This window comes from Eretmochelys imbricata, chromosome 2 (assembly GCF_965152235.1).
Source record: "Eretmochelys imbricata isolate rEreImb1 chromosome 2, rEreImb1.hap1, whole genome shotgun sequence".
Lineage (NCBI taxonomy): Eukaryota > Metazoa > Chordata > Testudines > Cheloniidae > Eretmochelys > Eretmochelys imbricata.
The window spans coordinates 107853044-107870236 of record NC_135573.1 but is presented as its reverse complement, the minus strand read 5'-3'; the positions used below and the strand labels follow the sequence as shown (position 1 = coordinate 107870236).

At 39.7% G+C, this 17193-nt stretch overlaps 1 protein-coding gene across 2 annotated transcripts in view; it reads left to right on the top strand.

The window, feature by feature from the left end:
- The window catches only part of CDKAL1 (CDKAL1 threonylcarbamoyladenosine tRNA methylthiotransferase), a 652485-nt gene that overhangs the window by 259891 nt on the left and 375401 nt on the right, over positions 1-17193 (top strand). For both annotated transcript variants that reach the window (XM_077810573.1, XM_077810572.1), the window contains one exon: positions 2220-2340. In XM_077810573.1, coding sequence (XP_077666699.1) covers positions 2220-2340 — 121 coding nt within the window. The remainder of the gene's footprint in view (positions 1-2219; positions 2341-17193) is intronic.

The window sequence follows — 17193 nt, the reverse complement described above, 5'->3', positions numbered from 1 at the left end:
TTATTTTTTTAATCACGTGACTAATCGCGATTAATTTTTTTAATTGATTGACAGTCCTACTTTAAACTGAACTCCTGATTTCCCATCTTTCGAATGTTGTTCTGATGACATTGCTATAAATGTATGATCTACACTACTTACTGCCTTTAGTCTTAATTCGTATTTATGGTTTGGGAAGACCATTTATTGTTGATTTCTGCTTGGAAAAAATAACCCATTCCAAATAAACCACTGTAACAGTAAACTCTCTATCCTTTGTTCACACTAAGTTACTTTTTCCTTCAGTTCAGATTTTTGCAGAGATACAGTATTTATAAGAAATAGAGAAAGGGGGTACACTGCCCACAGTTTCATTTCTATTCATGTCATACTGCTATACTTCCATTATTATTAAAAATATATAAAATGCATTTTGTAGGTTAGTGACTTCTTAATGAACCATTGGATTGGAAAATAACTAGTTGTATCATTAGACAGAGATATTGCTATTTGTATGGGATAGTGGAGATGAATAATTTAGCAAATGTTATTAGCAAAGGCAGCATATTACTGAATTCACAGCAGGATGTAATGAAATTTCTGTCATGTGCTAGTACAAAAATAATATTCCTTTCTCAGGTATCATTGAACTTTTGATACCTGTTATAGTATTAATTATTATATTATCATGCTAATCTTGCTCACTCCTTCATTAAATAGTTTTTGATTGAAAAAATTTACTTATATTAAGAATTAGAAAAGGAATAGTATGCCAAATGCAGCTGCTTGACTGTGAGTTACTGTTGCCATATTATAGGAAGAATTCACGGTATGAATGCTACATTACTCTTAAATTTCTTAATGTCTGATGAAAACCCTTTGAGAAGAGACATCATGATTAATGGATGGATTATTTAATTTTCTAAGCGGAGCTATTGGTATAGTAGGAATGAGCAAACTTGCTTGGACCTTGTTTTTTATTTGAGTTGAACTTGAAATCCATTTCACTGAAGCAATTTGGACTTAGTTCAGTTGCTACTTCATTGTTTATTTAATGCTTTTCTTTTTTCTCCTGAGGGTAGTTTTATATTTGTAATGGTATATTTAAAAAAAATATATTCATGCCAAGTATCATACATTATCAGAGAAGAGCTTCCCACCTTTCCCCATCTTCTACTGAAGAAGATGATTCTAATAGCCTAGAAGAATATTTTTTTTTTTTTTCTAGTAACCTTTTCCCACCTCTATCAGATGTCCAGCCAAGCCTCTTTCCATCTCTATCAGATATCCAGCCATGAGTTTTATTTGCTTTACATTCTTGTAAGATATGGCGCTTAAGTATTCTCCTGTTTCACTCTGGGGTATTACACCCAACCTCTGGCTATTATAAAGACATTGTTTGTGCTCTTCATTGCAATATTTTGCTTCTGAAGGTGAGTGAACCGCTGGCATGTGCGCTTTGTAAGTCCATAGACAGGGGATGTGGAGACAGTGGTGTAGCTGATACACATCTGCATGCAGCATGAAAATATCACTTGTAGACAGCGCTCCTTGTGCTCCACTGGCCTTAGGAAGTAAGTTATGATGAAGTTCATTCTCTGACCTGGGGGTTCTCATCTGAGAGACCGTACAACATATTGTCACCCTGCCAGTAGAGATTTAGTAAGCATTTTTGTGCAAATTGACACAACCATAATAAATTAGATCCCAAATTTAGGTTCTGTTATGTAATAAGCCAGTGGTTTTCAACCCGTGGTCTGACTACGACTAAGATTCCCAAAGGGGTTCACACCTCCATTTGAAATTTTGTAGGGGTCTGCAAAAGAAAAAAAGTTGAAAACCACTGTAATAAGATTTAAGAACAATTAATTAAAATTTAGTTAATTATTTTTAAAAATGAATTTCTGTTCATATTTTTAAAAATGTAGAAATAGTGTAAAACCCTGCCATGCTTACAGCTGAAGCATTGCCATGTGTTGCTAGTGCATGAGAACATGAAAATGAAGCTATTTTCATTGAATAGGCTGCGAAAAGTAAATTAGATTTTTAATGTGATTTATTTTAACTGTTCATGTCCCTTTATACATTACTCTGTTGGTGGGCAAATGACTACTTTTTCTTTTCATTTTTCAGTTTTATTTTTTTAAATGCAGACCCTTGATATGTGTAAAACAATAAATTAAAGTAAAGTAATGGGATTCATGTTTAATATGTACTGTATTTTTGTGCTTCATTTGAAGGTCACTCTGTGAGACTGCTGGGTCAGAAAAAAGATAATGGAAAACGGTTGGGGGGAGCTCGATTGGATTTGCCAAAGATTAGGAAGAACCCACTGATAGAAATCATTTCCATCAATACCGGGTAAGCATCTTCCAAACTTACTTATAAAATATTCAGCACTGCCTAGGGAATTCAATTTCATTTTTGTCTAGGCCTGGTGTGCACGCCTTTGAATCTTGTAGCGAGGAGGAGGGAAAAAACATTGTAAACCATAAAGGATTTTAAATGGTGTTCTTTGTAAAAAAAAAAAAAAAAAAAAAAAAAAAGAAATCTTCATTTGCTTGTGTACATTCCAATAACTTTTCTATCAGGAAGACTTGTGTGTTTTTATTAAAATTATTTTCTATAACTTCCCTTTATTATACTACTTAGTGGTTTCTTATACCACTCTGCCCTGAGGTAAGTATATTTAAGAAGATTGTGGTTTATTTTATGGAAATGAAACCCTCTCTTCTTGTTTTAAGTGGGCTTTCAGTACTGTATCTTTTTACTGTGTATTCCTCATCTTTTATATATTTAACTAAAAGTGCATTCTGAAAAGCTACAGTGGAGTGGAGGCCTGATTTTAAACTGACAAAAGTAACTTATTAAGTTAAAAAGGGATCTGATATAAGGAAAAGATTGTTAGGAACAAAATCTGTCTTCAAGTATACACTCTTCTCATTACTCCCATTGATGTCTGAAGTTATTGTATGCATGTATCTGAGTGCCCATTATGAGCTTTAATGATACTTAGGTCTCCATTTTGACAGTTTTTATATCATATCTCTGTGACTATATAGCTATTAAATGTAGCTAGGGTGACCCGCTGACGGGCTTCGGCGGCACTTCAGTGGCGGGTACTTCAGACGCTGACGGGCTTCGGTGGCATTTCGGCGGTGGGTACTTATTCCTTCGGCAGCAAGATTTATTTCCCGCCGCCGAACGTGCCGGGTGAGTGTAGCCATTGAAAAGGCACTCCCCCTGCGATGGTCCTGATATTTTGGATTTAGCATCTGGTCACCCTAAATGTAGCAAACATACTTTACAGCCATGAAATACTACGCACTGATCACAGACTCTGTCTAGGAATAATAGGATGAGTCAAGGACCAAATTTCAACTGAAATATTGAATTTCTTGGGTTTTGTCAGTATTTGTCACAATGCTTAGTAGCAATATAGCAGTCCATTTGCAACAACTGATAAGGCTGTAGAACCAGTTCTCCAGTAACCCCTTTTTCTCATGGTTCTGATTTCTGACTCTGACCTACAGATAGTAGAATGGATTGCTATTTCCAGTGGTAGATTATTTTTTAGGATAATTACCAACCTTACAAAAATTGTTAGCTTACTCTTAAACTAAACCTAATTAAGGCCGCTTTGATTCTAAATGAGTGTGTCCACACAGGGGATTAATGCAGTTTTTTTCATCTAGTTTAAATTCACACCTTTAGTTAATTTGGATTAATTTTCCTGCATATCCCTGTGTAGATGAGCTCTTAATCCTACTGCTCAAGTCTAAATGAAATGTGCAATTATTTTACACATGCTGGGACAATATGGCCAGTCAAATAGATCATTGCAGATAAAAATCAGACATAGGTTGACTTTTTTTGAAGGCAGAAATAAATAAATTGTTTGTATATGGGCTACAGAACTTACCAAGGTCATTTCATTGTGGTATGAAATGGGTGGAAGATGGGTGATGGGTGGAAGATGATGGGTGGCACAGTCATAACCTCTGTCTTTCAAGATTTAGGTTACTACTTTTCTCGGGGTTTTTTTACTTGTCTTACCACTGGTGTACTGGTGATGACTCTCGATATTTGTCATAATTTTCAAGGGTGAAAAGTAGTTCCACAATGGCTACACACAGCAGGTTTCTCAGAATGTAAACACCATATAATCAATGAAGTGTGGGACGCAATTTATCACACTTACATTTTAACTGTGTCCATTTTAGCTGTCTTGCTTTAGAATGCTGTTTGAGATTTTTTTTTTTTTTACATCAGTACCTTATTTGATCTATCTGACTTGTTCAAAAGTGGATTGGAAAAAGTGCTGAAATTTAGTTATTGGTACAGTACATTTCACTGAAAATTCAATTTGTGTCAGCTACATCGTGAAAGGAAGAAGTGTTACAGTTACAATTTTTAGTGAACATTTGTGATCCTATGTATTGGAAGGAGCTTGGAGAAGGCTACAATTTCAAATGATCAATTAAATTGTTCCTATTTTTAACTTTCCTCTTTCTTCTCTCGTGTCCCGTCCACCCTCCATCCCCCCGCCCAGGGCCCTACCTGGCTCGAAACTCCTCTCTATAGCATTGGTGCATGTAATCCAGTCTCTCCTGTCTCTACTCCTTTGGCTGCTCTACCAGATTAGCCCAGCATACCCTGTCCAGCCACAAATTTCCCTGTGTCTTCTTTTCAGATCTGTACATATAACAGAGAATTGATTAGGTAGGGAATTCATTGAGTATGGAGAATCTGTGATGGCAGCTTCTGCTTCCACCCATTGAGAGTCAGTCCATAACACTATCATAGTAGCATATCTTCTTCTGAAGAGGTGCTGCCTTATCCTTACACAGCCCTGGATCTGGCCCCACCTCTTTTTCTAATGTTGCTTTTGGTACGAATAGCTTCGCAGTGGCCCAATGTTTCCACCTTTACAAGCCCTAAGATTGCCCCCATGTTCACTGCTGCTTTGGATCCGTAATTATTTCTTTCTTGTGATCTTATTAATTTCTGTGTTTACAGTGTAAACACTTGGTGCTTCTACTGGCAACAAACTTTAAACTCCAAAGAAAATATTTCCAGTCCAGGGTCAGGTCTTTTCAGATTCCAGAATAAGATCACAGAAACAACCCTTAGTGCATACTGCAATAAGGGCAGAAGAGGTTTCACAGGTTCTTAAGATGCCCAGAAGTAGATTAGTAAATCTAAATTTGTCTTAAGTGTCAAAAACCGTGATAGGGATGGTCGGACCTAGTGGTCAGAGCTGTGGAAGTCAGGCTTTTAGGTAGGAGCCAGGGGTCAGAGCCGGAATCAGGAATTCAGAGCCGGGTTAAAATAAGGCTGGAGTAAGAACAAGGCTGGAGCAGGACTGGGAGCAGGCCTGGAGCAAGAGCAAGGCTGGAGCAAGCTAAGACTTGTGGAATCTGTCACCACTATCAGGCAGGGGAGAAATGATGTTGAGCAGACTGAGCTGCTGTTTCTCCTTTGAGGCTTATATACCTGCCCTGAGAGTCATCAGACCAACTCCTGGTTTATGGATTGCCTGGAGCCTAGCGCAGGAATGACTCACAACATATGTGGTTTAATCAGGCTCAGTGGGGAGGCATGAGTCGTTGGGATACACAACGTAGTCCTCCTTTCTGTACTACTTACTCCTACTCCTATCACTTACCAGAAATTGTCACTCAGGGAGGCACTAGGGTTAGCTATTCAGACTCTTATATACAACAGGACAGCTATGAAGACCCTATGATTTCAGCAGGACTTGGGCTTTTAATCTTGGTTCCCCAGGGTATTTCTACACTGCAGTAGAACACTTGCGTCTGGTCCATGTCAGCTGACACAGGCTTATGGGACTGCAGGGCTATAAAATTGCAGTGTAAATGCCCAATCTTGGGATGGGGTGGGGGTGGGGGTGGGATTTCTTGTGTTGAATCAGATTGATTTCCATGTCCTTATCCACATATCTCATTTGGTCCTCTGTTTTTATGTAGGCCTCAGACATGTGTAGTATGTGATTACCATATTTCAGCCCCTCATTTGCATTTTATATGTCTGTTGGGAAAAGGGCCATTGAGCTATTTCACTATCTGCATGATCTCCTGATCTGGTTTCTCTGCCTATCAATTTGAAGTAAGTTCAGAAAGCCATTCTGTAGCACAGCTTCATTTCCATCTAGGGAAAGATCTTATTTACCCTTTCCATGGTTTAATCAATATTGGTGCTACTTGGTGCTTGGTGCTGTACTTGGTGCTACAATACTGACCTACTTGGCCAGTCAGACTTTCCTCTGAACGATTCAACTGGATCAAAGATGGTCTGGTCCTCTTCCTTCTGGTGAAGTGTTCCTACTTCCTTAGTCTTCTGTTTCCTAGTTTGTGATGCCTCTTGGTACATTATCTAGGGAGCAGCTCTCTATTCAAGATTACAATTAGCCTCCCGGGTTATTGGCCCCTTCGAGTCTGAGACACCACAAGAATCCCATGCAGTCCCTTTTTCTGTCACTTCCGTCTAGTTCATTATTAGGCCACTTACGATTGGGCAACAGGTTGAGTTGTTAGACTTTTCTTCCAAGGAACTAGGGCTGTAGGCTATTTGACTTGTAGATCCGCTGGCTTACTCATCCAGCAGGATTCTGGAAAAATTCTGCTTCTGCCATTAGAAACGATTTGGAGGACTGATGCTTTTTCATTCACCTGCTAAAAGAGGTATAGTTAAATCTAAACTAATCTGTCCCATATAGAAATTTCTATGGCTGCCATCATTGTGGTACTAGAACACGTAAATGAAAAGTGAATAACTCACTTGGTATTTCCAGATAGCTTTAAGACCCATTTTATTTTATTGCAGAAGGATCTGATTCCTCTTACCACTCTTTGTTGTTTCCCAAGACATTCCTTTCAGTTTTGTAGTGTTGTTTCTTCAGCCTGTTTCCATCATCAAGGAGATGAAGGGGCAGAACTCGACAGAAGAATTTCAAAGTGGAGTTTCACTTGTAATACTTGGTATGTCATATGCATCAGCTGGCTTGAAACTCACTGGAAAGAAAATGTTAAGCATGTGTGTGCTTCCAGTCCGGTTCTGTCCTTCTCCAAGCAGAATAAACATATTGGTTCTACAGTCTAAAGGAGAGAGTAAGAGTCTTTCATTATTTCACCCAACATTTCATAATTTTCCATCTTAACCAGTTTTAGATTTCTATGGTAACTTTTAATTCACTCACACAGACACTTTATTCAGAGTTCTAGCACATTACACATCTTTATTTAATCATGTGAGAAGTACACAGATCTATACAAAACTAATTAATCCTACAACATTTCCCCTTATTCTAGCTCACCCTTCCTTTGTGAGCCCTTGGGGGACTATCTGTTTTCAAGAAGGAGGGTCATCATATCCCTCTCCAGGTTTATCTGGCTCCTGCAGCAGCTTCCCTAATGTTAAGCTGATGGAAAATGGTTGAAGAGAGGGAGAAAATAGAGCGGCTTCTTCCCTTTGTAACATTCTAGTCTTCTCTGTCATGCAGGTTCCAGGTCAGCCTAAGCAGGTGACCACAGAGTCTTACCAGGTGACTTCATTGCTAGGTGACCTCTCCTTTTGCTAAACCAGTTCCTCTGGGTAGGGGCCAGTCTTTTGTCTGGAGTAATTAGATTTCAATGGAGGACCATCCAGAGATAACGACTCTCCTCAAACTCTTTGTGTTGACGACTGATTAGTCATTGCATACCTTGGAGGACTCCAGGACCATTTTGCGATCGCTTGTCATATACACACCTACAGGCAAACATAGATTTAGTAGATCTCAAACTGTGCAGAAATTCTTGGATTTCCAAAGACCCTCTGAGCCACCTAGAAAGAAATCTAGATTTCAAAAAAAGAAACCAACCCCTACATCTGCTTTGACCCACGGTTCAGCATCTTTGAAGTATCAGTTTTGATAGAGTGGTTGAGAGTCAGGATCAATCCCACATTATGATCTTTTAGCTGCACCAGTTTACCCACCTTGTCTCCCTTTGGGGACTGCTTCTCTCACTTCCAGCTGACATGGGATCAGATTATATCAGACAGTTGGGTGATGGAAACTTACTCTAGATGTCAGAGTCCAAAACAACTTTGTGAAAGTATAGAAGTACAAGATGATGACTCTTGCAACTATAATTCCATTGTTGGATCCAGGGGATTGTTTTTTGGCCCTGAGCCTTCAGGATGTGCATTTTTATGTCATGATTCATCCATTACACAAGAGATTCCTTTGGTTTCTGGTAGGCCAGGACCACTTGCAATACTAGGTACTCTCGTTTGGATTTTCCTCTGCTTGAAGAGTGTATTCACATGTTCTGGCAGTCACTGCAGGTCTTTGTCAAAAGTCAATAAATCTTTCCATACCTCAATGATTGGCTGATCAAAGGCTGGTCTTACAATGAGGTTCTTTCTGCTACACAGACAATCTTGACCCTATTACTCAGACTAGGTTTCCAGCTCAATATCAAGAAGTCCACATTGATCCCATACAGTGAATAGAATTCATGGCGGCATGCCTGAAGCAGTAACAGCCAGAGCCTGTCTCCTCATGGACATGTACATGACACTGTCAGACCTTATCACAAGAATTCAAATAAGCCCGCAGACTTTGGCAAGAAATTGTCTCCAACTTTTGGGACGTATGGCAGCTTGTACCTTCATAACGTGTCATGCAAAGTGTAACAAAGCAGCCTGTGGCAGGACACTACTGAGAGTATCAATTCAGGACAAATTGCTTAGAGCAGGGAAGTCACAGCCCAAGGCTGGGGGTCCTTTACTACTAAGGCACACCAAACCAGCCAAACAGAGAGGACTTCAGTTTTACTCCACTGGCTAACCAGAAGTCATACAAGCAATTCCCTTAGACACTCCAGTTTCCCAGTATCACTACCAGTGCCACTCCTTATGGGGATGAATGGTTATGAAAACGAATACCCAGTAAATGAAAAAGCGTTCTCCTGTTCCTGAAGGACCAAGCTGCAGACCCAGGTCAATATACCTGTCAGATCTTACCCGCAAATCGTGCTGTTGCCAATCCTTTAGAATCTAAAGGTTTATTCATAAAAAGAAAAAAATATAGATGAGAGTTAAAATTGGTTAAATGGAAAGAATTACATACAGTAATGGCAAAGTTTTTGGTTCAGGCTTGTAGCAGTGATGGAATGAACTGCTGGCTTAAGTCAAGTCTCTGGAGTACATCCACAGCTTGGATGGGTCATTTAGTCCATTGTTCAGAGCTTCAGTTTGTAGCAAAGTTCCTCCAGAGGTAAGAAGCAGGATTGAAGGCAAAATGTAGGGGTTTCCATGGCCTTTTATATCCTCTGCCATGTGGAAGGACCTCTTTATTCTTACTGTGGAAAATTACAGCAGCCAAATGGAGTTTGGAATCACATGGGCAAGTCACTTGGCCATGCATGACTCAGTTTGCAGGCGGCAGCCATTGCTCACATGCTACCTTGAACGTTCCCAGGAAGGATCCTCAGATGTGGATTGGAGTCTCCCACGGTCCACTGTCAGCTAAGTGTTTCTTGATTGGGCACTTACTCAGAATAGTCCTTTCACAAGAACCTGACCAAATGCTTCACTGATGCTACTTAGAATCAAACACACTGAGATACAAGTACATAGCCAATATTCATAACTTCAAATACAAAAATGATACATGCATACAGATAGCATGATCATAACCAGCAAAATCATAACCTTTTCATAGTCACATTACTTGACCTCCTTCGTACAGGATTTGGTGCAACTATAGGACCTTGGTTGCAACAATGATCTATATGGTCACAGTTCATGTCAATAACTTCACACAAGGTTACACCTTTACTGCTTCCGGGGGTGGCTTGGAACAACTTATTCACTGAACAAACACTGTCTAGCCAGATTGGTGTCAGTCCCTCATCAAGTCAGAGACTCCCTTAATTGATGGAAGGACCCTCAGAACTTCTGTGCAGGCGTCCCCTTTGTCCAGCTGTCTCCAACCATTAGCATAACAGATGGGACGGATGGTCTTTCCAAGAAGCTTGTTTGTACATCAAACTTCTGGAGTTGAGGGCAGTCAGGAATGCCTGTCTTCACTTTCTCCCATTAATCAGAGACAAATCTATCAAAATCATGACAGACAGCATAGCTTGCTTATTTTACATCAACAAGAAGGAGTGAGATCCCCTTCTCTTTTTGCTGAAGCAATCAAGCTATGTAACTAGCATGTAGCCAGTCACATCCTCATTTCAGCACTGTACCTTCCAGGCATACAAAACACCAAGGCTGATGGTGTTAGCAGACTCTAGTCCCAAAAATGTGAGTGGAAATTACTCTAGGGTTCTTCATTACATGTTTCTGACCTCGGGTCTCCAGAGGTGAACTTTTTCACCAACAAGAAATGCAGACAGTTTTGTTCAAGAACGGTGTTGGGCCTTCCCTTACTGGGAGGTGCTTTCCTCATTCCAGGGAACTTCTGTAGACTTTTCCGCCATGCCTCTAATACTAAAAGTGGTGAAAAGATGAAACAAGACAAAGCAAAGGTCATACTAATTGTTCAGTGTGGTCAAGATAGGCCTGGTATCCTTACCAGATTCACGTGGTCATTTGTCAGGCTTTCCATCTATTAGTCATTTCCTATCAAGATGTCAGTTGCACTTTTCACCCCAACCTAAGAATTCTGTCCCTCAAAGATTGGCTCCTCAAGGAAGAGAGACTTTCTTTTGAACAGTACGAAAGACTCCATGTGAAATAACTTCAAAAGTGAAAGAGATTCAACCATTGGCGTGACCAGTAGCGTCTTTCAGCTGCTCATTATTCCTCTTGGTTTTTCTGGGCTACCTTCTGGAATTGAAAAAGACAGGGTTATCTGTGATCTCTATCAGAGTCCTCTTAGCAGCTATAATGGCCTTTCATTGTCCGGGTAAGGGCTTCTCAGTGGCTTCTTCATCCCACGAAAGTGAGGTTTATCAGGGGTTGAGGAACCTTTTCCTTCAGATTAAAGAGTCCATTCCTGTTTGGGATCTGAACTTAATACTTAAATGTTTTATGAGAACTCCCTTTGAGCTGATGGCTACCTTAACCTATCCATGAAGATGGCCTTTTTGGTGGCTATCACTGTGGGCCCCCCCATTTATATTTCCTCCCCTCCCCCACACTGCCGGGAACAAGGTTTCATCACATCCATATCCTAAATTCTTACCTAAGGTGTCATCTGAGTTTTACATCAGCCAAATCATCCATCTCCCAGTCTTCCAGAAACCACATTAGTCCAGGCAGGATGCTGCTTTACACAGTTTGGATGTTAGTTGGTTGTTAGCTTTTTATCTCGACACAACCAAGCCATTCAGGAGGTCGTTCAGACTGTTTGTATCAATTGCTGTTAGGTCCAAAAGGTCTGCAGTCTCCACCCAGGTGGATTTCTGGTTGGATTAAATCTTGTTATGAATCTGCTAATATACAACCTCTCCTTATAGTGCTAAAGTCAAAGAGCTCTATCTATTTAGCTTAATTACAAATACCTTCTTGGGGAACAGGCATTTAATAATGGTCTCTTCAGTCTAGCAGAGAAAGGTTTAACATGATCCAATGGCTGGAAGTTGAAGCTAGACAAATTCAGGTTGGAAATAAGCTGTAAGCTTTTAACAGTGTCAGTAATTAACCATTAGAACAATTTCCTTGCAGAATTATTTTTGCTTGTGTTGCCAATTACTCTCTGATAAGAGAATGAAGCTATCTTGAATTGGCATAAACCCTGTCCTAGGTTACTGAATCTCTCTTTCTCTCTCTAATTTACTTAGCTCTTGGTATTTTTTAAACAAATTATATTACAATGGGAATAAAATGACACAGGCCCAAATTTTCCAAATCAAGCACAACTAATTTGTCTACAAAAATGAATGCACACTTTTGGTTCTTGTACATAAACATAAGAACACAAGAATGGCCATACTGGATCAGACCAATGGTCCTTTCAGCCCAGTGTCCTGTCTTCCAACAGTGGCCAATGAACAGCACAGGTAATCACAATGAATGAACAGCACAGGTAATCATCAAGTAATTCATCCCCTCACCCATTCCCAGATTCTGGCAAACAGACACTAGGGACACTTTAGAGCATGGTTTTGCATCACTGCCCATCCTGGCTAATAGCCATTGATGGACCTATCCTCCATGAACTTATCTAGTTCTTTTTTTGAACGCTGTTTTAGTCTTGGCCTTCACAACATCCTCTGGCAAAGAGTTCCGCAGGTTGACTGTGCGTTGTGTGAAGAAATACTTCCTTTTGTTTGTTTTAAACCTGCTGCCTATTAATTTCATTTAATGACCCCTAGTTCTTGCATTATGTAGGAGTAAATGACACTTCCATATTTACTTTCTCTACACTAGTTCTGATTTTATTGATCTCTATTATATCCCCCTTTTGTCATCTCTTTTCCAAGCTGAAAAATGCCAGTCTTATTAATCTCTCCTAAATGGAAGCTGTTCCATACCCCTAATCATTTTTGTTGCCTTTTTCTATACCTTTTCCAATTCCTATATAGCTATTTTGTGATGGGGCTACCAGATCTGCACACAGTATTTAAGATGTGGACGTACCATGGATTTATATAGAGGCAATATGATATGTTCTGTCTTCATTATTTATTCCTTTCCTAATGATTCTGACTGCCGCTGCACATTGAGTGGACATTTTCAGAGAAGAATCCACAATGACTCCAAGATCTTTCTTGAGTGGTAACAGCTAATTTAGACCCCATCAGTATATGTATATAGTTAGGATTATGTTTTCCAATGTTCATTACTTTGCATTTATCCACAAAGTCATGCAGTTTTGAGAGATCCCTTTGTAATTCTTCCCAGTCTGCTTTGGACTTAACTATCTGGAAGCTCTTAGGGGACATGTGCATATAAAAAGATCATTCTACTATATGATTTTATTCCTTAATCAAAAACTTTTTTATTCCTGGATGTCCTTTTGTTATCAAAATAGACTTATTTCACTCCCTTTAATCATTGCTAGATCTGAAGAAGAGCTCTAAGTAGCTCAAAAGCTTGTCTCTTTCCCCGGTCCAATAAAAGATATCACCTCACCAACCACGTCTCTCTAATATCCTAGGGCCAACATGGCTACAACAACACTGCTAACAGCTGGTGTTGATGTCAGATGAACAGAAGATACTGTAGGTTTTCTACAGGAGACAGCACACAAGCAGAGGTGGGGGCGTAGTGCCAGAAATCAGGGGGTTTACAAACAAATTGATGTCATGTAAGGGAAGCATGTAACCCATTCACACCTTCTCAGAATTGCTGTTTGCGGATTTTATAGAGCAATAATTATTGCTTTGGAATTATTTGATGCAATTAAACTGCATTAGTCTTGCATGATAACTATTGTGATTTTGCAATGATTTAGGTTCCTATTAGGGCAATCTTAATTCCTTTGCCAGCATATGATACTTCACAGAGGGATAGCAAGGTCCCAAAGAGCACTTTCAGATGCTCCAGGTTTTTTTGTCAAATTAAGCTATTGGTTAGGAATCAGATGTTATTACAGTGGGGTCAAATTGTTGGCCTAATGTTCATTACTGCTTAAGGAAAAAGTGAAATTATTTCAGAACTAATAGACGTCACAGGAATGACATGTCAGCTCAGAAGAATGAGCACATTTATACACTGTTTGACTTTCCTGTCTTTTGCTATGGGTTCAAGTCTCCCAGTTGTGCTTTACTTTCCTTCAGTAAAGGTATTTACCAGTTATGTATATATACATAAATACAAGGGGAAATAGATGGAAAATAAATCCATATAGCCAGATGAAAATAAAAACCCCCATAAAATCTAACTTCAGTAAAGTTTTATAACAACTCAGAATCAATTAAACTTGTCTTACTTTGAATATTTCTCCCTCTGAGGTTTGTGCCACTGACTCTCTGTGGCCTGGTGTCACTTTTGGCTTCCTTTGTCCCCTCAGCTGGGAAAACATGTCTTCTGCAGGCTGCTGTTAGACTGTGCTTATCTTATTTGAAGGTTTTGTGTCAAGGGGAGCTGCTGCTGCCTCTTTAATATGGCTGATGAGCAGCCCAGGTTGGTTTCTGGTGCTATGGTGTGACTGCCTGGAAGTTTAGCTACTGGTCTTTTTAGAGTATAAACAGGCTGAGAATTATCTGGATTCGTTCTTACTGTGGCATGGCTTCCTCTGGAGAAGAATCCAGATTATTGTTGACAATAATCTCTTTTTTCCATACAGATGAAGCTATGGCTTTTGCAGAGAATTGGAAGGCTGCCTTCTCTGCTATTCACTTAGGATTAGCAAAACATGAGGAATTATGGGGAGGTAATTCTATTGACTGTTTGGAACATATGCCATTATTAATGAGAGCAAAATCTTTGAATCTTTAAACATCACTGATTCCTGGAGTGGTACAGTAAAAGCTTTGTTATCCGGCATGTTGTGTGAGTGTGGGGGTGCTGGTTAGTCAAAAATTCTGGTTAAGAGTTACCAATGGAGGGAGGGAGTTTGGGTGCGGGAGGGGGCTTAGGGCTGGGGGTTGGGGGTGTGGGAGGGGGTGCGGGCTCTGGGAGGGAGTTTGGGAGTGGGAGGGGGCTCGGGGCAGGGGCTTAGACCATGGGAGGTGTTTCGGGGTGCCGGATCTGGGCGGTTCTCACCTTGGGAGGCTCCCTGCAAGTGGTGACATGTCCTTCCGCCTCCTAAGTGGAGGCGCAGCCAGGGAGCTCTATGCACTGCCCCTGCAGCTCCCATTGGCCGCGGTTCCCGGCCAATGGGAGCTGCAGAGCCAGCGCACGGAGCCCCCATGGTGGTTCCTCTGCCTAGGAGCGGTAGGGACATGTTGCTGTTTCCGGGGAGCCACGCGAAGCCAGGTAGGGAGTTTGCCAGTCCTGTGCCAAATAGATTTTTAATGGCTATCAGAAATGCCGGTTTCTAGAGCTTTCCAGTTGGTAAAGTGCCGGATAACACAGTTTTTTTGTATTACATATTGTTTATACTCTGCTGGATTTGGGATCTCACTTCCTGGGTGACAGATGAAGTTTTCCGACCAGCTGTTGGCAAACATTGAATCCCTGTGTTCATCTGATCACTGATGAACCATAAGTTATAATTTGTATATTTTGTAAAAAGAGTTGATTGAATGCCTACATGATGAGTACTGTGTCTGAGATTTGTGCCTACTATATAGTCGTCTTACTCTTAAATGTTAAAATTAATTTTTAAGGATAAACAGTATACACAGTATACTAATACATCTCATAATTCACAGTAGACACTTGATTTTAGAACATAAAATCCATAAATATTTTTGACTGGAATATAACATTCTGTACATAGCGACCAAGTAGTACAAGGGTTGCCAACTCTCCAGGATTGGCCTGGAGTCTCCTGGAATTGGCATTGGTCTCCCAGTGACTACTGAAAGCTATCTGGGAGATTTTAATAGTATATTTTAAGAAAATGACATTACGTTATGTCGGGGGTTGGGGAGGAGGTGTGTGTGGCGTGGGGAGAGGAATTCTCCCAGAATAGCTTCAGTCAGAGTTGGCAACCCTAAGTAGTACACATACTTATGCTGGATTTCCTCAGTTTGTACATCTAATTATAGTTCAGGATAGACACTTAGAGCTGGATCCTTAACAAATGTAAATTGATGTGTAACTACACTATCTGAGGATCTGGTCTTTGATATTAAAATACATGCTTTTTATAATTACATGTTTAGTTCTAGCATGTATGACAGGCCGACAGGCTAAAAATCCTTTTGGCCTATTCTTTTCTCTTTTGTTGGTATTTTGTTATTTTCTAATTTTATGTATTTATATATACTATATATATCTGCTCCATTTTAATACAGTACTTAAAAAATACATATATAGATGCACTAATGTGTGTTTCTGTTGAAAGGTGTGTACAGACGCACACAATCTTTGCCTTGTCATTCATTTTTTGTTGTAGCATCAGAAAAGTTAGTATTCTAAAACTTGCAGTAACCACACTGTTGTAGCAGAGAGATGGAAAAAAGTTGTTTACAGTGGAAAGTATAATGATCTATGATTGGGTTTTTGTTTTTTTGTTTTTTTGCCTGTGGTCTCTTTCCAGTGCAACTTACTGTAACTCACAACTAAGGTCAATATTTCCTAATTAGAGAATTTAAATGGAGCCTGGATTATATAGTCATTGAAAAGTGGGTATTTTTAAATTACCATACAAATCCTGTAATGATAGCTTTTCATATTTAAGTAATGGAATATTAAATAATGTTCATGATTTTATTTGCATACCATCGTCCTGCTGAGTTGCTCAAGGTGCTGCATAATAACAATCATTTTCTAAATGATTAAAAAAGCTACTCTTAAAATAAAAAAAATTCTGTCATATATCAGAAAAAAGGTGTTGGGGGAGAGTGGGACCAATAAGGGTCTTACTGCTCCCCAAAAGAAACAAACAAGAAAACACTCTTGACTGTTGTGGGTGAATATTAAGGTGATGGTTAAAAGGAGGAGTGATATTGAAGAGAAGTGAATTCCACACCACACCTATGTACGTACCACTGCAGCAAAGGCTTCATGACTGTGAACTTAATACTCCAATGGTGGGAATCTGTAATGAGAAGACATTTTATGTATACAGAATAAATTTGTGTTATATTTATCATGAAGACCGTGGGTCCATCTCATACATGGATGGTCTCGCATCTTCAAGCATACCTAAACCTTGGGTGAAAGAAAATCTATAAGAAAGGTGTGTTTTCTCAAACCCTGCTTCAACCATGTTTCCACGTTAACAATAATCTTAACCTATGTTTTATCAACCTTATCTGAGAAATAAGTAGGCAATGGGACTCACACAGGACTCTGAGAGTATGAATGTAGTAACACTTCTAGTTTTTGTACAGTCTAGCTGCACAGTCAGCTGAGAGTGATCTGCCTAATCTTTTATCAGTTCTAAGCTTGGGAATGCATGCCCGGCTTACCACAGGGAGAAGGTTGGTTAGTTTCTTTTCAGAATATCTGTGCTGTCTGTTCTTTATTACTCTGAGTGGAACGTATCGAGATGTACTAGTTTTGGATGTTACTGGACCTATGGGAGACTGATCAAGCAGTTTATGTAAAAGAAAAAAGAGCACTTTAAGCAAACCGAAACTTAGTTATTAGTCAGGTTGGGTGGCTCCAGAATGTTAGTGGGAAAAGGAAGCCTAT